This window comes from Amphiura filiformis, chromosome 4, assembly GCF_039555335.1.
Source record: "Amphiura filiformis chromosome 4, Afil_fr2py, whole genome shotgun sequence".
In the NCBI taxonomy this organism is placed as follows: Eukaryota; Metazoa; Echinodermata; class Ophiuroidea; order Amphilepidida; family Amphiuridae; genus Amphiura; species Amphiura filiformis.
This window is the reverse complement of record NC_092631.1, coordinates 84,669,044-84,695,593: the sequence shown is the minus strand read 5'-3', so window position 1 is coordinate 84,695,593 and position 26,550 is coordinate 84,669,044. Positions and strand designations below refer to the sequence as shown.

At 36.8% G+C, this 26,550-nt stretch overlaps 5 protein-coding genes across 5 annotated transcripts; 2 read left to right on the top strand and 3 right to left on the bottom strand.

Annotated features, from left to right (window-relative positions):
* Positions 1–2,335: 2,335 nt before the first annotated feature.
* LOC140151562 (retinol dehydrogenase 8-like) lies at positions 2,336–6,301 on the bottom strand. Its single transcript, XM_072173949.1, has 3 exons — positions 6,122–6,301; positions 3,436–3,532; positions 2,336–2,658 (listed from the first exon to the last, which is right to left on the bottom strand). Exons 1-3 carry the CDS (start codon positions 6,201–6,203, stop codon positions 2,343–2,345), a joined length of 495 nt encoding a protein of 164 aa, XP_072030050.1. The 5' UTR covers positions 6,204–6,301; the 3' UTR covers positions 2,336–2,342.
* Positions 6,302–14,347: 8,046 nt separating this feature from the next.
* On the bottom strand, positions 14,348–15,076 carry LOC140150442 (uncharacterized). Its single transcript, XM_072172454.1, has one exon. The coding sequence runs from the start codon at positions 15,074–15,076 to the stop codon at positions 14,348–14,350; it is 729 nt and encodes a 242-aa protein (XP_072028555.1).
* A 15-nt stretch (positions 15,077–15,091) lies between these two features.
* LOC140150440 (uncharacterized) lies at positions 15,092–17,195 on the bottom strand. The gene is made up of 2 exons (XM_072172453.1): positions 17,186–17,195; positions 15,092–16,158 (listed from the first exon to the last, which is right to left on the bottom strand). The coding sequence occupies exons 1-2, from the start codon at positions 17,193–17,195 to the stop codon at positions 15,092–15,094; spliced, it is 1,077 nt and encodes a 358-aa protein (XP_072028554.1).
* A 22-nt stretch (positions 17,196–17,217) lies between these two features.
* Positions 17,218–19,580, top strand: LOC140150439 (uncharacterized). The gene is made up of 2 exons (XM_072172452.1): positions 17,218–17,482; positions 18,916–19,580. The coding sequence occupies exons 1-2, from the start codon at positions 17,218–17,220 to the stop codon at positions 19,578–19,580; spliced, it is 930 nt and encodes a 309-aa protein (XP_072028553.1).
* A 3,621-nt stretch (positions 19,581–23,201) lies between these two features.
* On the top strand, positions 23,202–26,274 carry LOC140150438 (uncharacterized). The gene is made up of 3 exons (XM_072172451.1): positions 23,202–23,436; positions 24,525–24,700; positions 25,789–26,274. Exons 1-3 carry the CDS (start codon positions 23,202–23,204, stop codon positions 26,272–26,274), a joined length of 897 nt encoding a protein of 298 aa, XP_072028552.1.
* The last annotated feature ends 276 nt before the right edge of the window (positions 26,275–26,550 follow it).

Here is a 26,550-nt window from a genome sequence, read left to right as displayed (position 1 = left end):
TAACTAGAGCCAATTTGTGTTCAGAGAGCACTGCCCAATACCATTCAGTGGCATAGTGGGACCACATAAATTATACACTGGGTAACAACGATTCATGGGTGAACATACCGACTCTCTCCTATACTTTAACTGTCTAATAAAAGTTGTTGACGGTATTTGGTTTAATATACATGAAGTGACCTCTGACCCAAATTAAAAAAATACCACCTATATTATACACTTGGTACCAATAATTCATGTATGGCTAATAAAATTGTTGAAGGTACAAATCTGTGAACACCCCATATAGACATTAGTCAGTGTATGTGTGTAAATTGTGTCAGTGTGCTATGAAGAAGCTTTTTGAGTGTCAAATATCATGATTTTGGCCTCTGATACCAAATATGTCAGTACCCTTTAGGCACAGCGTTACAACAATGCACGCTTTAGTAGCGTCACTGTACGATATTAATTGTGGAAAGATAGAAAAAAAGAAAGAAAGAAAGAAAGAAAGAAAGAAAGAAAGAAAGAAAGAAAGAAAGAAAGAAAGAAAGAAAGAAAGAAATTGGTAAGAAACAATAGACAGTCGTGAATTCTTCAACGACTGTCTAATTTAAAAAAGTTGTGTTGCAAGAGTGGAAAATGACAAAGGCTAACGACAACTTACAACAAGACTCCGGGAAAAACAGGCCCTAATACTTAGCAATGCTGTGCATTGGCTACGTGAACAGCATGGGAACTCCGGGAAAAACAAGCCCTAATACTTAGCAATGCTGTGCATTGGCTACGTGAACAGCTCCCTTCAGTTCAGCATGAACATAGGTGAATAAAGTTCAACGCTTAACCTGAGCAGGTTATTTATAAAAGGCGTGATGCAATTGTGATGAGTTCCGGTTAAAGTATATGTCTACTGGAGACGATGTGGGACCATGTTCTTCGTGAGGTTGGCATGTTCTGATTTTAATGAAAGATGCTAGCCTATTAATGACTAAAATAGATATGAATTTATACAAATCGATTTAACAAGAAAAGTAGGTCCTGTCTAAATTACTGCTAACGGAACAATTTTTAATGCTAAGTTTTGGTGTTGAAAAAGTAATAAAAAAGCTAAATCTAAAAGTTAACCAAAATCAAAGCTTAAATGAAAATCCTCAGTTAATACAGGGATGAAGTAAAAAAGTGAAAAATATTGTCACGCGGGGTAAAAATGTTGATTTTTATATGCTTTGCAATGGACTAGTTATTTGGTGGTCTACACCCTAAAGTTATATGCATATTTTAACGCATGTAACTTTATAAACTTTTGCCCGTTCAAATGTTAAACATCAAAAGCTGCATTTGCATTTGCAACAAATTGATGATTAAAATGAGTAAAATTTCCAAACGGCTCGCCCAAAATCGCTTGCCCCCCTCTCGGCCAGCCAAAAATCGGTTGCCCCCCCCTGGCCCACCAAAAATTCTTTGCCCCCCCTTGTGCATGCCAAATTTTTGGGATCCTAATTTACAAACCTTAAATGGTCTAGATACATGTTGCGAGCGCAGCGAGCAGGAAAATCTTCATATTTTGCAAGCGTTTCCGTACTGTTCTCTCAAGACTTTTTAGAGCGTTTTATTTGAAAGGCGCCGCATGAATCGCTTGTCCCCCCGGCTTGCCAAAAATCGCTTGCCCCCCTCCCCCTTTTCGGCTCGCCAAAAATGTCATGCATTCCGTGAGTGGATTTCTTTTGTTTAAATTTGTTTTGTGAGGCAGTTCTTTTTAGAATGTGAGTGAAGCACAAAATCTTTCCCCTAAAATCACCGCCTCACAAAACAATATAAAACAAAAGAAATCCACAATCATAATAATATAAAACATAGGAGAGAGTAAAAATCACTCCGCTGCAGTTTGCATGCGCATAAAATATTATGTTTTATATTATTTTTGTGATTGTATATCATTTTGTTTTATATTGTTTTGTGAGGCCATTATTTTTAGTAGAGAGTTAAAACAAATCACGCCCTCTATAGTCTAGATACACATAAACTGTTATGGCCATGTGTCATTTTTTGAAGAGAATAAAAAGTGGATATCTTTGCCTCCCCCCCTCTTTGCACATGGCAAATTTTGAGGTCCAAATTTGCAAACCTTAAAATGCTCTACCACCTCGATACACCTGAGCACACATTTCCGTCCAAGAGCTCTCAAGCAAGCAGTGAATTGTCTCTGCACAGTCTTCATTTAACTATCGTCACCATAAAATATTTTGTCTAGGTGAATCGATGTATCTGTGAACCATATTCAAACAGTTTTATATTTACACTCTTTTACAGCAAAGCTACTAAATTGCTGTTGCGTGAGTCACGTTTTACATGTCAGTCAAAGTCTACACTTGCATCCATTGTTCCATTATTACATTTCCAGTACGGTCTTTAAACCTTGATGCGGCTATGTTCTTCACATCGTCACTTGTTTGAACGCGAAAATCTGGTTTTTCTGAAATAATGGTGTCTTGGACTACTCCAGCCACTGCTTCTATGGTCTGAGTTTCTATTCGGAACTGGTCTTTATTTGCCGTGTAGATTCTCTTGACTTCGTCACCTATTTCACCAGGTACGGAGTCAACGATGCTCTCAAGGAAGAGTTCTAGCTTACCTCCCAACTTAGGCGTCATTATAGGTCCTGGCTCTATAAGACTTACCCTGCATGAAAAAAAAAACCACTCAGAAATAGCTTTGAAAATACCCAGAGCCTGGGGTTCTCCCTGGTTGAAGGTGTCACGGTTTGTTTTAGGTCAGCAAATTTTATATCGATAGGCGGATTTTCAGTGAAGTCCAAATGCATCCTTAAAAGCTCCGAATGTTTGCAAATTTGGGTGTTATTTGGGTGCTTTTAATGAAAAATTGGTATGTTGATGAGTTGCAATAACAGCAAAAAGTGGGTATAGAGAAAATCAGCATCCGAAAGTATGAGTGGCACATCCCTGAAGAACCACCCCGGATGGAAAAAAATGCAATGCATTGGTCGTGAAACAAGTTAAAATTGTGAAAGATATCGGAAACGGTTCTCTGAAGATAAAATTCAAATCTACGATGAATGTCTACTGATTCCTGATAAAAGGGATAAGCCTATACGTGTCGCGTCTCCGAGAGACTAGCACAACTTCATGACTTAGGTCTATTTGTATTTTTGGGTGACCAATTAAGTCGAGCTCTTGCTCTGTATGGTTTGCCCACTATGCTTATATGTATTTATCATTTAATTATGTATCATTATCTGCATAACTGTATTTGCCGGCAACACATGTGTCCAAATAGCAAACACTGGAGTGGATGGTAATTTATCTAAACCTGATTATTTGTAATCAGTATTGAAATGTTGAGCGGCTTTATTTGTGAATTCCAAAGAGTTGTTAGTCTTAGACAAGCAAATATCCATAGATATTTAATATTCAGATAAAATATCTCTTCTTTCCTTACCAAACGTTGAACTTCCCGAGAGGCGGCGCTATGGATTCCGTGAATCCCTCCAATGCCATTTTGGACGCTATATATGGTACGGATGTAAATGGAATTGCTATGGAGGAAAAGAAAGAAAAAATGTAGTACAAATACTAATGATTTCCTAAAATATTAAGATCTGAGATCCTTGAATCAAATAAAATTATAGGAGACACCAGGGAGAGAAAATAAACTTAAAACTTCAATGCATCTACCGTGGATTGAGAACACCTACTCTCCGGGCCTACTCTTTACAAAACAGACGGAGCAAGTAAGAGAGTTATCTCTGTATAATATATATAATACAAATGTCAGCAAGGACAGAGTAGTCCTTACGTAATTCCTGAGCGCCATTCCAAATGCACCATTCATGAAGATAATTCAAGTATACGCTGAATATGCAGCAAGTGCCATCCTTGACCTTGTGAGCCCGGTAAATTAAGAACTAACAATGATTTGTTCAAATATGTGTGGTGATACCGTGATGCTATTTCTTTTTAATGTTAACAACCCCCACCCACACACACACACACACACACACACACAACCCGCCTAACCACATCTCTTCTCCAGACACACATACCAATAGTCAACAGACATTATGTTTAGCATGTGTAGTCAACTATTTTAAAAATGATTATGTTTAATAGATTCATGTCTAAAATAGATTAAGTATTCCAAAAAAGCACCCCTAAAAATGTTTCCGTCCTGGTCTCTTTCCCCGTTTTGCTACTTTCTCTTTTCCCCGTTTTGCTACTTTTCTCTTATTTCTTAATTTCCCACATACCGGTATATAGTGTTTGATGTAATATAATGGCTAATTACGGATATGGCAATGAAATATTTCAATATGGGCTTTAAGGGTATACGAGGTATTGTTGGTCGAAGCAACCTAAAATCGATTTTCATTATCTAGATCAATATATTATTGAAAAATAACATCTTGATGTTTTGCAAAAGTTCATTCTACAAATAGTATACTTTGCAAACTTGCTTAATTTATTGTTGTTAATGAGTTATGTACGTTTTACAAAAGTGTTGTTGTTTCAGCCCTCTTTACAACGTAACTCAAGAACCGCAGCAACTATAAAAGTATATCTGTGATATTTTAATTCTTCTACACGCTCGCTATGAATTGAGCAATGCAGTTTTTGCCAAAGCTCACTACCATTTGTAAGATGCTGTGAACTACCAAATCACAACAGTTTAAAATAATTAATAACCTTAATACATAACTTTTCTAAATCATTTTGTCTTGAACATGGTTAATGGTTTTACAGATTTTCGAAACAGGGATCGTTTTGACCAAACTTGGAAAACGCTAACTTTTGTAGGATATTGTGTAATTTCAATACTGTGGGCCCAATTCATAAAAAACGCCAAACTTCATGAAAACTGTTGACCCCTGTGTAAAACTGTCCTTATTCTACGTGTTCCGCGCTTCATATAATGGTCAACTTTAAGTGTGCTATTTTGTGATACAGGGTGTATCAAAATGATTGGTACCGAAGACTTCTCATTTTTTGCCGATTTTTTTTATTATTTTTGTACCAGTTTGGGGTTAATTGTTTAAATATTTGTAATTATACTAGTTTTATCTTCTCTAAGAATTTTAGATCATAAAGATAGCACATTCTATTCAGAAGTTACATGATTCTAAAGGAAAGTAGGTGTTTTTACACTTTTCATCGTAACGCTGGATCAGTAGCGCACCATTTTCAAAGCTCTATTTTACTGCAAATACCTTGTGAGGATGATATGTTGAAAATCATGGAAATATTTAATATTTTCCTTGCCTATTACTTCATTCATAATATATATAAATGTTATAATCAATATTTATTGCTTGAGACTAATATTATTGACTTGAATATTTTAGGTGGGGTGAAAGAAGTTTGTGTATCAACACCATCGAGGGCGGTAATTTAAATTATATTATTGAGATTACTAAGTAGATGGTGTGGCAGAATGGCTATAGACTGTAGACAGTGTAGGTTAGTTTAGACCTGGTAAAAGTTATTGGAATGGCTCCACAGTATTCCACACTTCAGTGTGCATTCATAGTTAAGAATCACTGGTCGACACGAAGCTATGGAGAAGTGCAGAGAAGATTTAGGAGACAGTTTCTAAGCAAACATGCTATAACTTGCTATGCTTCAAAATTTGATATGGGCAGTTACAGAATGGACCCATCCCAGGTGTTAAGTTCTTTCAAGATAGGGCTTCACCTCACACTGCCAGAGTCGTAGGGCAGGTACTTCAGGAACTATCTTTCTAAAAGCATGTGTAAAGCAATTTTATGTTATGTATACTAAGGTGAGATATTGAAGAGTATGTATGCAATAAATGGTTCAAGCAGTGAACCTATTCATCTTGTGTTGTGTAAGTCAAACCATGATTACGTCGATCTTCGTTTAAATGACAATAGATCCCAGATGCGTCAGCCTATCAACTTCAGACTAATAGATCAATAAGTTAACATATGCCCCTTTCTATTTATAGTACAAAAACTATATTAATTAGCAATTTCATATTTTTCATATATTTTTGAAAATGTCACATAGCCCGGTACCAATCATTTTGATACACCCTGTATTGTCGACGTATAATAACACCAAAATTGTAATTAGTTCTTTTTCTTGGATTATACTTTACATTGACTTACGTCGAAATCCAACGAGGCTTGAAATCTGAATCACTCTGCCTTGACGTTTCTCTTTCATATATGGTACCACAGCTCGTGTCATTCTGACGCATCCAAAATAGTTCGTTTCAAAGATTCGTTTGTGATCTTCGATTGATACATCTTCCCACCAGCTGCCATGAGTTACACCAGCATTATTTACTATAAATATGATAAAATAAAACAAGCATAACGCCTCAACACCACGTTTAATTCAAAATTCAAAAACAAATTATGATTCCAGAATTACGATATTGTTTTTAATCCCTTGTAGCAATTTAACCGGTCCAATGCTGGATGGTCGTCACAAAGGAGCACAAGCCGGCTGGGACCGAGACCAATGCTTGTGCCCGGCCACATGAGGAGAGCAGCAAACAAGATATTTAGTGGTCTCCGGGTCTTAAGGATACATACTCTTGAATTCCATCCAACTTGTCCATGTTTTACATTTTTGCATATTTATGAAGTACAGAAATGTATTCAACACTTCAGATATACAATTTGCAAAATTTGTGCCTAAAAAGTGCTTTTAACGATGATTGTAGTATATTCATTTTTACCCTACATATTTGTTGTTTACAGTTGCTAGGTGAGGGCAATTGGGATTGCCAGACCCAGCCATAAACATTTCTAAGACAGCTGAGCATAAAATTCCCTTCTCATTCACAATATGTATTATCACAAGGCAGAGAAAATCCATAAAAATCAATATATTCAGACAATGACATAGACTATGCCATAGTCGAATTTTGATTTAAAAAAATACATAATTATTATTTAATCATTATGAACACATTCCGTTGAACTCAAAATTATACTGATGTTTATTTAAACATGTTAAAATTAAAGTGTTCAATAGTAAAATGGTCACATAATTAGATGATTAGTGACAATAAAAGTTATTGAATGCAAAATATCTTGCATAATTATAATAGCTCACTTCAATACTAAACAATTCTGATTTTGGAATCTACCAGTTTATTGATCGCGAAAGCCCGAGTAAAAAATCCGACTATGTACTTTGACTTCTAAGCAGAACTTTACCCCGGGACTTTGGTCTCTAAAACACACTGTCAATCATACTTGTTTATCAATCCAATTAACCGCAAGTACTCAGCATGGTAGTTTATGACGCGCTAAAATGTACGTCCATGCATTACTGAGAGTTTAACTTTCGCGTCACCACAAACGGTGCCGCAACTTCCATAGATTGTTGTGTACGATGTAGTTAATGGTAATGACACATGCCCGGAGGATTTAAACAATAGCGTGATCTGGGCGACCAATCACAAGCCAGATCCATTTAAAGATGCATTACATCATGGTCAATTTTAGTTAGGCCAGAAATTGGCCTAACTCTCCATAGAGTCCCGTGTTAAAAATGTTAACCGCAAGTCAAAGTAAGTAGTCCACTTGGGAAGCAAACAAACAGAGGGAGTATGGTGACTGAAAATATCAGATGTGAAAATCTATCAATTGCACACAAATTAATACAAATCAGTGTTTTCTGCTTAAATGTAATAGCCAGAGTATGTAAAATCGGCAAGTGGACTACGGAGAAGTCTAACAATGACATAACACCAGCCCTGTTTCAGCATTATTGAACACCATGCCACAATTCACCTGCTTTTGACACCTCTTTATCTAAATAGCAGTGTATTATAATACATGTTAGTTTGTCACGCATCAGAACACATGTATTGACTGCATTGATTTGTGGGAAGTGATTTGACCTGAAAGCTTAGGCTCTTCACCAACCTTCCAAAGAATTCATTACTGTACTGTTGTATGCATGGCTAGTTGTCAATAGTGTGACTGGTAGATGAGACTTTTGTGTCAGGTTATAAGGTCATATGTGGGTCAAATACTTGAGGTCAATTCTTGGCACCATTTTGAAAACAATGTGCTTTTTATATGACTGGAGACATTTGAGATTTGGTCTATTTAACCTAGACTCGCTTGCCAGTCCTATATACGCCGTACCTATGTATATTGAGGACTGGCTTACGCCATTTTGAATGTCAATGGGAAATACACACTTAACGATTTGCGCCGGTTAGAAACTTGAAAAAAAATCTTTAAAATTTCATCAATGTATATAAATGTGGTACCAACTGTATTGTGCTTGATAATTTAAGACTCGGTTGAAACAAAATTAAGGATCGAAAGCATTTAAGTGTCCAAAAAGGCAAAATTATCGTCAAAGTTCTGCCGAAATCGGCACCCTTGCGAAGGGTTCAGAATTCGAATCGGGAACGAAAATATCCGATCTTAGCGATCAAAAACACAAAATTACAACTTTAAACATACTATTGGCAAAAGACATTATTACCAAACAATATAGAATAGAAAATTTGACATCATTTTCTCAAAATAATGAAAAACTTTGCTCACTAGACATCGAAAAAGTACGCAATCCAATTCCCGTTCAAACGCGTGGGAAACTGAAAGTGCATAATCGTGACTAATTTAACCTGTTCTTGAACCTGAATTTGGATATAATATAAGGGATGTATACATTTTGCTTGGGAAAAAATGGTGAGTACAATTGAGATGGTAAACTAAGAACTGATTTGACACATAATGGTTATATCCCGGGAATTAAATGTATACAATATTTTTTCAAAGGTTACAATGGATCACGAGAAGAAACATGAACTAGATACAATTTGCGCTTACAGAGTGCAGACAATCGCAAGGCATGTAACCCTTTAACGACCTTTTGACCTGACCTTTGACCTTAAAGTTCCCGGGTCACGAGGTTTGTTGTCACCGGAATTGAGCACCCATACCCCTTACAGAAAATGAAATTACGGTATAAGAGTTGACCCCAGATAATCTTTGACCTGACCCCTGCAAAGTGTTCCAACATATTCCCCCTTGTCATTAAGTTTGTTGTCACCGAGTTTGAGCCTCGTACCCCTTACAGATGTAGAGAAAATGCATTTCTAAAATTAGACCTTTGACCTGACCCCTGCAAAATGTTCCCCTGGTCATGAGATTTGTTGTCACCGAGTTTGAGCCCCATACCCCTTACGGATGTCGAAATAATGCAATTGTAAGATTTTACCCCCTTAATGACCTTTGACCCCAATTTTTTGTACAACTTTTAGACACTGGCTAAAGACGATGCAGGTATGCAAGTAACGTCATTGTATTATGTAATTTTTGGAAGAAGAAGCATTTTTAGTGAAAATCACATTGGCCATAATGACCTTTGGATGACCTTTGACCCCGAGGTGGTCATGTAACATTTGTGCCCCCACCCAATGGTCCTTCTGACCAAATATGGTTACATTGGCCTAAAGCATATGGCTACGATGGCTAGTTATAAGTTTGACAGAAGAAAGAAAGAAAGAAAGAAAGAAAGAAAGAAAGAAAGAAAGAAAGAAACTAGATATATTGCATCCTCAGAAGGCTGCGAAGTCCAGTCGTGACCTTGAAGTGACCTCTTATGACCTTGAAAAGATTTGTAATACAATTGCCTTTTCGTGAAAAATGTTGGCATTACGTTTGATAACAATCTATCTAAGAAAATAATTTGACCTTTGTTGACCTCTGATGACCTTGAAATGACCTCCATTTTGTTTGAAATCATATCAATATGACATATTCTAATTTAGACTTAAATTGGACGAATTTTGGAATTTGACCCATTTTGACCTTTGGTTGACCTCTGGTGACCTTGAAATGACCTCCATCATATGTTGAATCCTACCGTGATTACATATACTAATTTTCGTTTGAATTGGGCAAATTTCAAAATTTCCCCCTTTTGACCCCAAAACAGACCCCTCCCCATGTTCAAGCCAAATCTGATTATAACCCTATATGCACCCAATGCTATAGTCATTTTGGCATTATTATGATGATCACAGCACTTAATATGCAGGAAAAAGTGAACTTTAAGATGATTTTCAGTAATCCACCATATTTTACCCCTTAATGACCTTGAACTCAAAATCCGTGTTTACCCTATAGACACCAGCTAATGTCAGTGCATATGTGTTAATCTCATCTCTGTACTATGTAATCTGTAGGAAAGGAAGCATTTTGAAAGTATTTGGTTATGTGCAGAAAAAATCCCCTTAATGACCTTTGACCCCAAATCTGTGTTTGAAGATCACAAGTCTCATTGCGCTACCATGTAATCTGTAAAGAAGAAGCATTTTTGGTAAAAATCGCATTTTAGCCAAAATTACTCATGCGTAACATTTGACCCCAAATGGGTCATGTCAAATGTAAAGGCTGGGGTAGTGGAGCTTTTGCCCAAGTTTGGTTATAATCGGAAGAAGAAACCGCTGAAAACAGGAGTCCAGCCGCCGCTCGGCTGGACTAAGAACTGACCAAAAACAGTACAATCGCAAATTGGAAATTTGCGATTGTAATAATTTCCTCTCTATATTTTCAATGATTCAGTGACTCGTGAACAGAGTTCGCGAGTTCACTATTCACGAGTCACTGAATCATTGCAAATATACAGAGGAAATTATTAAGTTCAGTTCAGGTAGATAGACTTCGGACTATTAAAGGAAGGTGACCTGCTATATTCGGAAAATGAAATTCTTTAAAATTGAAGTATAACATAAAATGTTGTCCCTTTAATTTCAAGCATTCATGCAAATAGAACACGTAAATGTTTCTTGTAAACGGGACTAATTCCTTATGGTATTACTGACGTTTATATGGCGTTACAATCATTATAATATAGTCTACAGCGTTTTAAATAACAATATTAATGTAATAAATTGATATCAAATAAGTGTTCCTATTTTTCTCATTAACATATTGAAATTGGGAGTTCCAAATCGGTGTATTTCAGAAGATATCATCAAAAACCGTCAAATTAGTCTCAAACATTGTATACCACATTTAAAACTAATTCAAAGGGTTTTTTGATTATTTCTTCGGAAATATACAGATTTGGAACACTGAATTTCAATGTGTTAATGAGAAAATATGAGCTTTCACCTGATACCAAAATCTGCAATTTGATGGGGTAAAGTGGGGGATGAGGCTGTCAATCAGGTTAAATTAAGTAACGATAATACAAATATGGAATGATGTACAATTTTTCCAGTCATCAAAAGTTTCAAAATTCATAGCCATAAATTTTGGCCAGGATTTTGACCTAAGCAAACATGCAAAAATATAAATTAATTTACATAGTTTACCAAATTAATTCAGACAAATAAGTAGAAAACTGAACTATTTTTAATTTATGCAAATGCCTTGGGTACTTTGAAATAAACAAAAATTTGCAATCCGTGCAGTTTTTCATTGGCCATTTCTGGACCGACCGGCGAGTTAAAAAAAAAAGTTGGCTAACCCTGAATGAGGATGACACTCTCAAAATGACATGTGTGATATTTACTTAATGTATGGTATGTAACTGGCTGTAAAATATTAATCTATTTAACAACCATATTAAAATTCACTGATTCATATCAAAGATAAAATATATATAGAAAACTGAGATGTTATGAGTGCCGCCGCCTATTACGACCTAATCAGAGTAAAGGGTGCAAAAGCGTGATCAATATTCTAGCATTGTCATGGTCACACTATCCTCCACAACCCCATTCCCAATAGCGACGGCCCTAGAAATACGGATTGGAATTGACGATATTAGAGTCAAGCGGTAGCATGACCAGCAAGTTTTAAAAAAAACGACTGATAAAGAAGAATAAACAGATGCACCGCGGACTATATTTACACGAAACAAAACGCTATTATTCTATGATATTTTTCTCTGGGTACAAAATATATCTAAAACCATGCTAAATCTTATTTACTGTCCAAAGTGTAATATTTTAATAACTCATTAATTCAAAAAGTTACACCAATCTTACAGTAAATCCGATTGTTTGATAATAAACAAACATTCTTGCTTAATTTCACGCGGTATTTTATAGCCAAATTTAGTGGCAAATCATAGCTAATCATACTGATATCCAGAATCTTTCGTCACTGCTACAGCCATACATGGCTGTCACTGTCGCACTACTTTTTGAGATTCACTCCCAAATATACCCTAGCATTTTCCTGGATACCCTCCATACAAATTCTGGATCCCATTCGCCAAAAAATCAAGTTTTTCACAATTTTTTTATTCTTTCCGGACCACAGCATACATTCATATCAATAAATACTCCACTTTTACACGTCGTTATATCAAGTAAGCTTTCGGCTTTTCCTTTGATGCCAGTTGCTCCAGAAGATAAATTTCGCATGGTAGCATATACTTTAAATCGTTGCTGAGGATCTTTTGCAAGAAGCAAGGCAATACCTTCGCCAAGTCCTTTAGAACAACCAGTAACAAGTACTACCTGCGCCATTGTTAAGTTCAATGTATCACTTGAATATATAATAATGTGGCTTCAGCCCCGGGTTAAGTTACTAACTAGAGCCAATTTGTGCTCAGATAGCACGGCCCAAAACCATTCAGTGTCATAGTGGGACCACATAAATTATACACTGTTTAACAACGATTCATGGGTGGACATACCGACTCTCTCCTATATTTTACCTGGCTAATAAAAGTTGTTGACAGTATTTCGTTTAATAGACATGATATGATGTTGGCCCTTAATGACCCCTGACCCAAATAAAAAAAATACCACATATTATATACTTGGTAACAATAATTCATGTATGAACATACCAGGACTGTGGTATGTTTTTCTTGCCTAATAAAAATATAACAAGTATATATATTGGCTAATGTCAGTGTATGTGTAAGTTGTGTCAGTGTGCTATGTAGAAGCATTTTGAGTGTCAAAAATCACGTTTATGGCATCTGACCCCAAATATGTGAACACCCCGGCGTTAAATGCACGTGTTAGTAGCGTCACTGTACGATATTGCTTGTGGTAAAAATTGGACTGTCCAGCCGAAGTTCGTGTGACCTTTGATCATCGAGGGTCACGTGATATTTGCGGACATGGTTTAGTCATAGAAAGCACATTTAGACTTCTAAACTACTCAAATTCCACTCACCGGAGTGCTTTCACCGGGTCAACTGGCGTCTTCAGCGGATGTTATTGCTCTGAAGATTTGCTGTTGCTAGTGATGTAATTGACGATGACGTCACAGATGTAGATGACGTCAAACTGGAAGATGTTGTGGCATCGATAAGAAATTGTGTCATCGGAGGTGTCTCAATAACATCACTAGCAACAACAAATCTTCAGAGCAATAACATTAGCTGAAGACGCCGGTTGACGGTGAAAGCGCTCCGGTGAGTGAAATTTGAGTAGCGTAGAAGTCTAAATTTGCTTTCTATTTACGTTTACCGCTACGTATGAATATACATCATTATGGTCAGTCATGTTTGAGCCAAAGTATGGTCAAAGTCTACATCTACCAAGATACTCAGTAAAGTTGCCAAAAGGCAATATCTGACTGAAAATACAATACTGACGCCGGTCATCAGACACGGATCAAAACCTAACAACTAATAAAATTACACTTAAAGCTACTTAAACATACAAAAAACCTACACTACTTATTAATTATACATTTGCTTTTAAGACAGATGTAAATGATTCTAGTTTGTTACAATCGAGTAATGACGAGGGTAAAAGTAGGTTAAAGTATGTGAGCGCTAAGAAATAAATTGGTAAGAAACAATAAACAATCGCGACCCCGTCGACGACTGTCTAATTAAAAAAGTTGTGTTGCAAGAGTGGAAACCCCTATTTTTATTATAAAGGCCAACGACAACTTACAACAAGACTCCACGAAAAACAGGCCCTAATATTAAGCAATGATGTGCATTGGCTTAGTGAACAGCTCCCTACTGTACAACATGAACATAAGGTGAACAAAGTTCAATGGGTAGTACAGTAGTTGATTTAAAACAACAGTCACAAGACTTACTATTTGCAGAGCTGTGGTAGCTTGCGACCTGCATCTACAGGTCTTCTTTAGCCACTGAAGAGATTATTCCACTTGACTTGCCTCTTGACTACCAGATATTGATTGGTTTTGGTCAAGTGACAAAATCTTGTTGTAAACAACTGGAAGATCATGGCGCCCCGGTCTCTGTTGAGTTCGCTGCCAGTTCTCCTTATTTGGATCGCTTCTCTGACCCCTCTCCTGAACCAGTCTTCTTCACGGTCGAGAATGCGTACGCCATCCCAGTCGATGCTATGGTGATCCTTAGTGATGTGCTCACCAACTGGGGAAGTGGGGCGTTCATGTTCGCTAATACGTGTTCTTAATGGTCTGGCACTTTCCCCTACATTTGTCCAGCTTGTCGGTCTTGTCTTTGGGAGCTACAAGAAGGGAACGTATAGTGTTCTGGGGCTTAACATGGGTTACAATGCCATGGGATCTGAATACACGCCTCAGACTTTCCGAAACACCGGCCAGATATGGGATGGTAACCCAACCTTTGACTTGTTGTTCAGAGTCACTATTGCGAACGTGCCGTTTGGCATTGGTTTTGTTAGTAGCTGTGTCCAATGTCCATTTATCGTACCCACATACCGCTAAAGATTTGTGAATGCTATTGAGTTCATGGTCAAGGTCCTCCTCCTTGGTGACAATAGAGGAAGCTCTATCAACGAGGGTACGTACCACACCCAGTTTGTGCTGCAAAGGGTGGTGGGAGGCAAAGTTCAGGTATTGATTGGTGTGGGTAGGCTTGCGATAAATCTGAAAAGACAATGAGCCGTTCTCTTCGCGTTTGACCATGACGTCAAGCATGGGAAGTTGTCCATTGGATTTGCGTTCCATGGTGAACTTTATGGATGGATGGCAGGTGTTTAAGTGATCAGTGAAGCTCTCAATAGCACTCTTCTTGATGATGACCATAGTGTCGTCAACATAACGACCCCAGAACCGTGGGGGGTTGGGATATGAAGACAAGGCCTTGATTTCAAAGTCCTCCATGAAGATATTGGCAGTTAGAGGGGATACGGGGGAACCCATCGCCGCACCTTCAAGCTAGTTGTAGAATTCACCACCGTACTGAAAGTATGTGGTGGTCAGCTGAAACCGGAGCAGTTCAATGATTTGATCAACCGACAAACATATACGGTTACCCAGAGTAGGATCGTTCTTAAGGCATGACTCAATGATATCAATAGTTTCACTTACGGGTGTACATGTGAACAGAGCCGTGACATCATAACTGACCAATTCTTCATCCTCACTAATAGTAAAGTCTTCAAGTTTGGTCACTAGGTCCTTACTGTTCTTGATATGATGTTGTGATTGACCCACTAGAGGAGATATTATGTCCGCGATAAATTTAGCAGATGCGTACGTAATGGAGTCACTACAAGCAACAATCGGACGAAGAAGGTGGTTGGGCTTATGAATTTTCGGAAGTCCATAGAACTTAGGCACCTCCTCACTGGTGGGATAGAGTTTTCTGTATTGAACCTCAGTGATCGCACCACTTTGCTTGATGGATTGCAGAGTCTTAACCAACTTGGTCTTGTATTTCTTAGTTGGATTGGATTTGAGCTTGACATAGGTCTTATTGTCACTCAGCAACAACTTTGCCTTGTTGTTATAGTCTGTAGAGTTCATTACCACTACCGCACGGCCTTTATCAGCCGGAACAACCATGATGTCTTTATTACGCTGAAGTGAGCGAATGGCTTCTCTTTCTTTGCGGGTGATATTACTTTTAGGGAGTTTAGCTTTATGAACTAAGTCACTGGTTTTATGGCGTATTTCAGCAGCTTCAGAAGAGCCTAAACCAACAAGTCTAACTGCCGACTCAACAGCAGTGACAATATCATCCACAGGGATGTTGGTGGGTGTGACAGCAAAATTTAAGCCTTTCTTCAGCAGGGATTGTTCATGCTCGTTAAGATCGCAGTCCGACACATTAATAACCCACCTGCTAGTAGCTTCCTCAATGTCATCAGGTGAAATGTTGATGCCATCAGCCGCTGGTTTAGTTTGCTTAGTTTGCTTCTCCTTAAGGCTAGCAAATTTCTTTTGCTGCCGAGGTTTACAGATGTTGGTTTCTGCAGTAGCCGCTTTACGAGTAAACTCAACTATTTCAATGGTTTTGACAGAGCAGGATATTTATAAATGGCGTAGTGCAATGATGATGTGTTCCGGTTAAAGTATATGTCTACTGGAGACAATGGTGTCCTTAGGGACCATGTTCTTCGTGAGGTTGATACATGTATGTTCTGATTTAAATAAAAGGTGCTAACCTATTAAACACTAAAATATATATAATTATACAAATCGATTTCTCAAGAAAAGTAGGCCCTGTCCGAATTACTGCTAACAGAACAAGTTTTAACGCTAAGTTTTGGTGTTGAAATAGCGGCGCCGCTTTTCAACATTTTTTTAATAAAAAACTAATTCTATAAAGTTAACCAAAATTGCCAAAATTGAAGCTTAAATGTTTAGGGGAGCGTAAAAAAAATCACGCTCTCTACAGTCTCCTAAAATGTTATGTTTATATTATTTTGTGAGTGAATTTCTTTTGTTTTATATTGTTTTGTGAGGCCATCATCTTTAGGAGAGAGTAAAAATAATGTTTTATATTATTTTGAGAGCGGTCACTTTAAGGAGAGAGTAAAAAAAAATCTGCCCTCTACAGTCACATAAAGTGTTATGTTTTATCTTATTTTGTGAGTGGATTTCTTTTGTTTAATATTGTTTTGTGAGGCGGTCATATGAGAGAGTAAGAAAGACCATTTCCTATAATCCAGTTTCAAAATGGAAAACGTTTTATTGCCAAACCTAAATAGCTCTAAATACATAACATTAATGTGTAAAGAAACCATTATAGATGGTGTGAATGTGAGAGTGAGGCACAACATCTTTCAAAAATTACATATTTTAAGCTCAAGTAAAGTTACAAATGGAAACTTATACCACAAACTTGGTATGCCTTGACCTTTATGGTCATAGCAATGTCCACTGTCCAATGAACTTGGCCTGTTTAATCACCGTGCACTTTGTTCCACGATTGATAAAGGTCTAGATGCAGAAAGTGTAAACAATGCGGGGCAAGTAAACACGTTCTGGTTAGTCAAATTGTGTACTATTGTTTACATCCCTAACATATGGGCATATTATTAGTCACATCAGCTGAAATGGCAACCTCTGGCGAGTCTAATGGATGCAACCAAGCAACTGCCCGTGTCATGTTATGGTGCGTTCCCCGTTCTACTTCAACAGCTTTCCTGAAATGTATGACTTATGTACCAAACTCACAAGTGTGGTTAGAACCATACCTGATGCATTATTTATTCTCTTCACATGGCAACAATCGTGAACAGGTCGTAAGCTTCTTTCAAGACATCTGGAAAGCAACTGAGAAAGAGGAAATAGATGAATTTGGTGCTAGAATCACATCAGGTACAGTAATAATGTTTTTAATACACACATCAAAATGGCAGTTGCGATTGAATTTCTCTTACATATAACCCAAAGGTTGACAATAAGACTTCTGTTGGGAGTGGCCTTGCTTTGTATTTTCAAATATCGTTCTTTCTTTTCTTTTCATAAGTTCAGCATGGTTTAATATTCATGTAGGTAGGCTTTTTGGTCTGGATTGTGCAATTTGCCTGGTCCCTCCTGACCTAAGCGTTACTTGAACGTCTCTACGCATAGAGACCCCGTTAAACAAACAAACAAATAACCAAATGAAATTGAAAAAACAACGTGAAATACAAATATTAAATTCCTTAGGATTTCCTAACACAATATTCCCAAGTTAACATCAAGTTGATTATTTGGGCTGATGATCAGCTGCTGCATTAAATCTTGCATTCTGGACTGTGTATTTAAGAGCGCAAATTTGATGATACTGTAGGGATATATGCATGTGAACTATTCTCCGAGTCACAGATGCGATTCCAGTGTGTCAAACAGAATATTATCTTATCTTATCTCGTTTGAAATGTAAGATATTTACAACCAAAATCCATGTGACCTTAGTAGGTGTTTCGATAGAGGTTATCCACTTTACTCATGCGTGACTTATAACAAAAGGCGCTGGTTCACGTAGTATTCCTCATTCAAACCAATTCAATGCACGACCTCGGAGCTATACCTGGATGACTTTGGCGGGCTATTTTGAAAAAGTCATTCGTTGCACATGCAGGTACTTCTTTTGAAAGTCTTAAACAAGGTATAGCAGTCGCTGATAGGATATGCAGCTTATAGAACACGGATAACTAATTGTGTCCTGCATTGTGGTGTAGTCATTTTTTCGAAAGGGGGGTCCAATATGTCTCGGGTTGAAAAAGTGTATGTTCCCCTATTCCGCACCCACAGAAGCAAAACAGCTTATTCTAAAAGGTCAGAAAATGTCCCATGGAAATTGGGCTATAGATGATCTCTCTATAGTTACGGTGGAAAGTATGCACTCGTAGCTCGCGAATATATTTACTGCCACTGCAATTTTATCTCAATTATGACGGCATTAGTCACAAGCCCTTCGATAATTTGATGACCCCTCCTCGATTTGTTGCGGAATAAATATGAACTCACATGTTTGGGACCTCTCTTTGGAACAAAATGAATGTCCCCTTAGATCATAATAGGACTGGTAATGTTGCCGAAGTGCACAGAGTATATGCTAGAGCAGAGATATTGTGATGAGTTGATATTAAAATATTTTTGTATTTCAGTTTATACGTTTTATTGATTGCTAAAGAGAATTACAGTTCAGGTACAGATCATGCAACTATTTACAATGTTTGGAATGTAAAGTTTGATTCGATTGATCCATAATGTGTAAATCAGCTAAACATACTATAACTGATATCATTACTGTTTCTTTCTAGGTGGATATTTTGCGGGCGATAAGTCATATAACTGGATTAAGGAGCAACTTGAGGCACCATTACCAGACAAGAAAGTGATATTTGTTAAGGACATGTGTTGGGGTATAGCGGGTTATTATGGGCAACTACCGACAGGCTATCGACATACGTTTCTTATCTGCCATCCCTATAGAGTTTTTGACTCGTGGAAAAGGATGATTAATAGAGGAACTGATGAAGATAATAATAAACTTAAGATAACTGATCAACCAAGTCACCATCTACCGTTGGGTTTTCACTATGAAGAGCAATACGATCTGTATCTGTACGTGAAAGAGCATTTCGATCCAAACCCAGTGATTATTGACACAGATGACCTATTAGCTGATCCAGGTCGTGTGTTGAAATCATATTGCGAAGCAGTAGGTATACCCTATAGTGATGACTTACTCCGGTGGACACCGGGTAGAGAGTGTATGGATCAGCTTTGGATGACCGCTAAAGAACAAATTAATGTCTATAACCATATTGGACATCATCGTGAGACTTTTGCAAGCATTCGTTTCAGCAAACCGTCCAGGTTACCTGATAGATCAGAACTATCTGAGGATGTCTTGTACTGCTGTGATCGCAGTATGAAGTACTATGAAGAAATGTATAGAAATAAAATGGTATATCGCAGATAATTTTATATTTCCTTATAAATTACTTGGAATTCTTGCATTGGTTTATACGGTTACATTTCACTAACCTCATTTAAATTTAAATACAGGGTGAGTCAAAAAAAGTGCAATAGAGAAAGGAATCCATTTTCATTAAAGAACCGAGTTAAACCTTTTAGGTTTGAAAACATTTTATATAAGATATATTCATCAGCAACCTTGTGTGAAGAAATAAAGGAATTAGCATTTACCGTTTTGTTTTTATGACACATTTTATAGCGATACCCAATTTTAATGTTTGTCCAAGAGACATCTAAAATTTGAATGTCAGCGCACTCTATGTGTAAGGTAGATTTGGAACAACTGCCATTTTCTTAACCTCATTGGCATTGAAATTAAATGGAGCACCCAAGGTGTTATTGCCCTTGTCTTTTTTAAGGAAAAGAAACATTATTTGTTGTTATTTTCATTTTACCTTAATTTAAAGATGTTTATTCTCAATCAAAAACATACAAATTTGTAGGCGGTTTTTTTCAAATGTCAAAATAAAATGCGCGCAAATTGAAGTGAATTACAAAATACCCAGTAAGTTGGGCATATTGGGATTAAAAAACTGGATTTGGAGTCGAGTGAGGTATGAAAGACTTAAAGTAATGTTAGAAAGTTTGTTTGAACAGAAAAAAGAAATTAAAATAACGCAAAAATCATCCTTTTTTTAAAGTTGATGTCAGTTTCAGAGCTAATGCCTTTACCGTGCATTGTGTGCTCTCATTCAAATTACATGGTATCTCGTGGACAAATAATGAAATTGGGTATCGCAGCAAAAGGACTTATAAAAATTAAACGGTAGTCACGATTGACTTCATATTTTCACAGAAGGTGACTTTTGAGTGTGGCATTTATACAATTTTTCAATAATGGGATAGTTTGACTTGGTTCTTGCATAAATATCGATTCTTTGCTCTATTGCACTTTTTTTGACTCACCCTGTACAATCCTCACTCTATATATACTTATTAATTAGTTATACCACAGATTCAAGTTTTAAATTGCATAATATCATATTTATGATTATTGGATTTGAAAGGTGTGGCGAGTTTGTTACCTGCAGTATGAGACCACGTGTAATCGGAATCATCGAAACATTAACGATTGTGGGATTCGAAATGTTACAGAGTCTTTGTAAACGGATACGTTTGAATGAGTATCAACCATGCATTATGCTCTCGGACTTGTAAAAGCCGAGATCAAGTCAGTTTTTATCGATTCATTTTTGGTATATAGTTTATAAGATATAGAACCCAATTTGTGAGAAATATTGGCTCATTTACTGAGAAAATTAAATACAAGAAAATACAAGCCAAAAAAACTCCTTTTTTTAAACATGCTACAAAACTGCAAGTTTTAGCCCAAGTTTGTAAATTTCAAATCAAAGAAACCACTAAAATTTATCATCATTATGTTATGCATGATGTTACCTTTAAAACAATACAAAACATGTGATGTGATTGAACTTCCATAACAAAAGTTATGATCAAAATATGCTAAAATGACAAATTGGCACACTTTTTGGACGCCATCTTGAATTTAGAGATGACAGAGGTTAATGTGCAAAAGTACTCCTAGCATGTAAACAAACGATTTAAGGTTAGCAACTATTTTAAACTGTTGCGATTTGGTAGTTCACAGAGAGTTGCCATTGCGAATGGTAGTGAGCTTTGGCAAATCACAGATATACCTTTGTAGGTCCTGTGTTTCTTGAGTTATGCTGTAAAGAGGGTTGAAACAACAAAACTTTTGTAAAACGTGCATAAATCATTAAGGACAATAAATCTAGCAAGTTTTCAAAGTATATGATTTGTAGAATGAACTTTTTCAAAACATCAAAGTGTTACTTTTCAATAATATTTTTATTTAGATAATCGATTTTTTGGGCTGCTTCGACAAATAAAACCTAGTCTACCCATAACAAGGTGCACTTTATAGTATGTACGCTGGATGTAATGGGAGTATACAATTTTGAGGATTGGCCCTTCGCTTATATAGGTTAAATCTATTTGGTTCCGATCAGGTCAGGTCATAGTACGACCAAATGTGAATACGGTCTTATACACCAGTATATTGCAAACCATCAGCCATGGAAGGTGACATTACGCGTGTCATACTCTGGTCCATTCCTCGTTCTAGTTCAAGAGCGTTTTTGAAATGTTTAACCTATGTACCCACCAAACACAAAAACGTTTTAAAAACGTTTTAAATAAGTTATATTTTGGCTTTTGGTTTAGGTAAAAACGTTTTAATAACATTAAAATGTCGGGTTATATAAAGGTCATGATAACGTTTTAAAACATGTTATTGTAAACTATTTTTGCAAACATTTTTGCCAAATATTTTGTCAAATATTTGAACACAGCAAACACAGAAATGTTCTTAAAATGTTTTTTTTTTTCAAAACATTTTAATTTATTACTTCTATAAATTCGGAAAGAATCGACACAATTTAGTTAAAGTTACGAACGAATTATGGGGAGCTGACATCAAAGACGTGGATGAAGATCATACACAAGGAATAACAGGTAATTCTATATTGGGTCTTGGGTTAGTGTTTGATGGCTTTCCCTATTTTGTATGCCTGTTTGGGAAGTATATTTCTTTACATTTGAACTTCTATGGAAATGTCATTTTCTTCAGAAGGGGGTGGGTCATGAATATACTGGGGGTCATAAAATTGTGAGACCAAATAGGGGATTATATTTTTTTACACCAAAATTAGGTGTGTTATAGAATTATTAAGAGCTGGTGACTCAAAATTTTCGCCTTTAACTTACAATCAAAATGTGCGCACTAAATATATAATGCAAATTTTTGAGCGCTCCGCCTGCCTTCTTTATACTCTTACAATCAAACTTTTAACGCGCTCCACACACTTTCTTCGCACTAAAGTTTTGACGCACTGTACGCCTTAGTTCCGGCAATGAATAATTTGTCTTGAAAGCGGAAGGGGGGAGGGGTCATAAGAATTTTCGACCCGAGATACTATGGGGTGGTAAAAAAATTGAGCCCGCGAAAGCGGGGTCATAAAAAATTGACTCTGGTCACCGACATATTTATGACCCACCCCCTTCCGAAGAAAATGACAGCCCGCTTAGATAATATCTACTCTCGATTCCTACACTTATTGCTCGTGATTGAAAATTAAAAAATATTATCCTGGTTTGCCATATGAAACAAAGCTTAATCCTGACCCTTTAGTTAGGACTTCCTGGCAATAAAGTCATGTTAATATTTTGCTAATTTATGGAAGGGTCAAAAACATAATGTTGCATGTTACTCATAATCTTGCTATTTTTTAATAATTGGTTATAAACTAGAATATAAAATATGTTTGCTAAAATTAATGTGTATTATAGACTGTTATTTGATTTTATACAAATCTTAATGCTTGGCTGCTTCGACCAATAAAAGCTAGTCTGCCCATAACGAGGTGCACTTATTTTGTACGCTGGGTGTAATGGGAGTATACAATTTTGAGGATTGGCCCTTCGCTTATATAGGTTAAATCTATTTGGTTCCGATCAGGTCAGGTCAAAGTACGACCAAATGTGAATACGGTCTTATACACCAGTATATTGCAAACCATCAGCCATGGAAGGTGACATTACGCGTGTCATACTCTGGTCCATTCCTCGTTCTAGTTCAACAGCGTTTTTGAAATGTTTAACCTATGTACCTGATACCCAGGTTTGGTATGAACCATACCTCATGAGTTATTTCTTCTATAAATTCGGAAAGAATCGACACAATTTAGTTAAAGTTACGAACGAATTATGGGGAGCTGACATCAAAGACGCGGATGAAGATCATACACAAGGAATAACAGGTAATTCTGTATTGGGTCTTGTGTTTAATAGTGTTTGATGATTTTCCCTATTCGTATGCCTGTTTGCGATATCTACTATATTTCATTAAATATATATCTACTCCCAATCAAGTGGTAATCCGCACGTCCTGACGCCCATATTTGCCGTCGGATGACCAGAAATACACTACAGGTTATCCGTCGGACGCCCATACTTATGGACTAACCTGATGACTCTCCAAGCTTGGAGCTGCCTGGCTACATGCATAAAAGGAAAGAAAATCCGCCAAAAAACGTTGTCAACGTAAAGAAAGCAGCAAGTTTAAAAAGCCCCCACCTTAGTTCACTTGTTGTAACTGGGCCCGGGCTGGGCCCCACTTGAACATCAACAGCAAATAAGTGTTTTTATTTTATTTTCAATAAAACACAACATTTCCAACGAAATATAACGTTTTAACAATAACATCACCCCAATAACAGGCGTATTTGTTATTCGTTTAATTCAATCATTAATAATGAAATTAATATTATAAAACAAAACATGTAGGCTTATCATTCAAGAACAAGATAAATAACCTCTCTGTTCGTTCCAGTTGATAATATGATAAGGTTAAATCAGTACCTTTTATATACAAATGGGACCATGTTTTTAAAAGTGATCCGAGGTGGGGCTTTTTAAACTTGTTGCTTTCGTTACATTGTCAACGGTTTTGTTTTTCCTTTTGTTGGATACAGGATAGGGATCTTTAACATGTGAAACATAGCCTATATATGATAACAAACACTTCTAACTACGGTACATCAATGTCATAAAGACCACTCTAGACTTTCATAATCCTTTGCCATGTTTGCGTACAATATCCTCGCATATATGACCATTTTCAAAACGGTGCTCACTATTCCATTCACTCACTTTCCTCACGCGTTGTTTCATAAACCAGACTTCAGCAAGTCGACAGAAGAATATGTCTCATTTTTTGGAAAGACGCGCACTTTGGCGAGCTCCAAATTCTCATTAAAAGAAGGTTATTGCTTATAAAGATTCGGCAGAACTAGCCAGAGAATTAGCAATTGTTTACTTTTGTTTATTTTACCTTTCAATTCTATAGGTGGTTATCTTGCCATGGACAAGACTCCATTTTGGATAAAGCAGCAACTTGAAGCCAAACCAGTAGGAAAGAAGGTCGTAGTAAGCAAGGACATGGCATGGGGATTAGAAAAGCAGTATCAAGATCGTCTTCCTCGAGGTTTTCAACACACATTTCTTATTCGGCACCCGTACCAGGTGAGGTGAGGCAAATGTTGTGATATTAAAGCTTCAGTCCTGTCCCAGATTCATGACAGTCCGATTTATTATATATATATAGCTTCCAAATATCGGTATTCAATGTCATCTACATTCCACACTCGTTTCGTGGTCAATATAATTATTAGACCTACATACAAACCAACCTTTATATACAAACAATAATCTGTAAATCTGTATTCACTTTAACCACCACATCTTAACAACCAAAAATCTCAATTTAATCAAATAACCTTTATTTTTAGCCAAGACTTAATATTATAATTATGGGTAATAGCAATATTCTGGCACGTAAGATAACAGAGATGTGACTATGAAGGTAGAACTGTTTGAATGACCCTGAGTAACTTCAACTTCCTGGCTCGTAAGATAACACTGTTATTAACAGAGATGAAACGATGGATGTTGTTTGAATGACCCTCGTACTACAGTAGGCCAAAAAATTAAGGTACCAATTATGTTCACCTCCTGTATATCCTAAATAGAGACAGATATGTCATAATTGGAACAAGCAGCCAATAGCTGCATCTTTTAGCTCGAATTTAAGACCTCATTCGTTGAAATTGTTCAAGAAATAAAGACACGACGATCCAAGTTGCAGTTTGCTCCATTGCACGCGCTATTGATTTGTACACAACGCATTCGGAGCGCCGTGCTTCCATTGATTAGCACGTTAAAACTAGCGTCGTGTTTTCATTGATTAGAACACAAAAGTGCAACTTTTGATTTCGTTTCTGTTTTTAGGTTTTAGATCACTGTTTCTTTAATTCTCAACCAATTTCAACAAATAAGGTCTTAAATCAGAGCTAAAGTGTACAGGTATTGACTGTTTGTTTTAATTTTAACATAGCTTTATTTAGGAATTACAGGGGTGAATACAACTGGTACCTTAATTCTTTGGCTTACTGTATATTGTAGCCTACGCCGCAGTCGCCGCTTATGACAGTTTGTTGCACGCCATTTTGAAATGTGATCACGCACTAAAATGCTCGATAAACAGTTTTATCCTCGATGCACAATAACTCAAAATAAGTAATTTCTACCTTTTAATTGGGTTTTACCCTTAGGTGTTCGACTCCTGGAAAAGATCAATTAACCGTGGAATAGACGATAAAAATAAGAAAATTGTTCTCCAAGACGTACCAAATTTCTTACTTCCCGAAGGATACAGTTATGAAGAACAGTATGATCTCTACCTGTACGTAAAGCAGAATATTAACCCTAATCCAGTGATCATAGACAATGATGATCTATTAGCTAATCCAGGTCGTGTACTAAAAGCATATTGTGAGGCAGTCGGTATACCTTACTCTGATGACTTACTACATTGGAAACCAGGTAGGGAGTGCTTCGATGAGCAATGGATGGTCGCTAAGGAATTCATTTTCGCGCACAATTTAGGTGGAATTCACACAGAAACCTTTGAAAGCACTGGTTTTGGAAATGCAAGACCTTGCCCTGATCGTTCTGATTTAGATGACGACGTTTTACACTGTTCTGACGCATGTTTGAAGTATTATGAGGAAATGTACGCTAAACGACTCAAATGCTAGCATGATCGTAATATTATTGTTGGCATCTAAACACTACAGGTTTGATCAGATATTTTTTTCTATTAATCAGAAAAACAGAAAAAAAGTTTGTAGTGTGATGTTTAGTTCTCTTAAGTTCTCTTGGCAAGACGAGATGGAAGTTTCTTGTAAATGGTACTCTGAAACAGTTGGAACGATTTAAACGATCTAAAGCGACTGGTCTTTTAGATAAAGGCGTACAAGTCAAAGAAGAAAGGGCCGTTCGAGATTGCTTGAATTAAGAGGTTGAATGTAAGC

Excerpts from the sequence above, each read along its gene's own strand:
- LOC140151562 (XM_072173949.1), bottom strand. The coding sequence starts at position 6,203 with ATGACACGAGCTGTGGTACCATATATGAAAGAGAAACGTCAAGGCAGA. Across the intron at positions 3,533-6,121 it reads AAGCCTCGTTGGATTTCGAC|CAATTCCATTTACATCCGTA; the intron begins GTAAGTCAATGT and ends TTTCCTCCATAG. Across the intron at positions 2,659-3,435 it reads CTCGGGAAGTTCAACGTTTG|GGTAAGTCTTATAGAGCCAG; the intron begins GTAAGGAAAGAA and ends TTTTTCATGCAG.
- LOC140150442 (XM_072172454.1), bottom strand. The coding sequence starts at position 15,076 with ATGGGTTCCCCCGTATCCCCTCTAACTGCCAATATCTTCATGGAGGAC.
- LOC140150439 (XM_072172452.1), top strand. The coding sequence starts at position 17,218 with ATGGCAACCTCTGGCGAGTCTAATGGATGCAACCAAGCAACTGCCCGT. Across the intron at positions 17,483-18,915 it reads TGGTGCTAGAATCACATCAG|GTGGATATTTTGCGGGCGAT; the intron begins GTACAGTAATAA and ends GTTTCTTTCTAG.
- LOC140150438 (XM_072172451.1), top strand. The coding sequence starts at position 23,202 with ATGGAAGGTGACATTACGCGTGTCATACTCTGGTCCATTCCTCGTTCT. Across the intron at positions 23,437-24,524 it reads TCATACACAAGGAATAACAG|GTGGTTATCTTGCCATGGAC; the intron begins GTAATTCTGTAT and ends TCAATTCTATAG. Across the intron at positions 24,701-25,788 it reads TTATTCGGCACCCGTACCAG|GTGTTCGACTCCTGGAAAAG; the intron begins GTGAGGTGAGGC and ends TTTTACCCTTAG.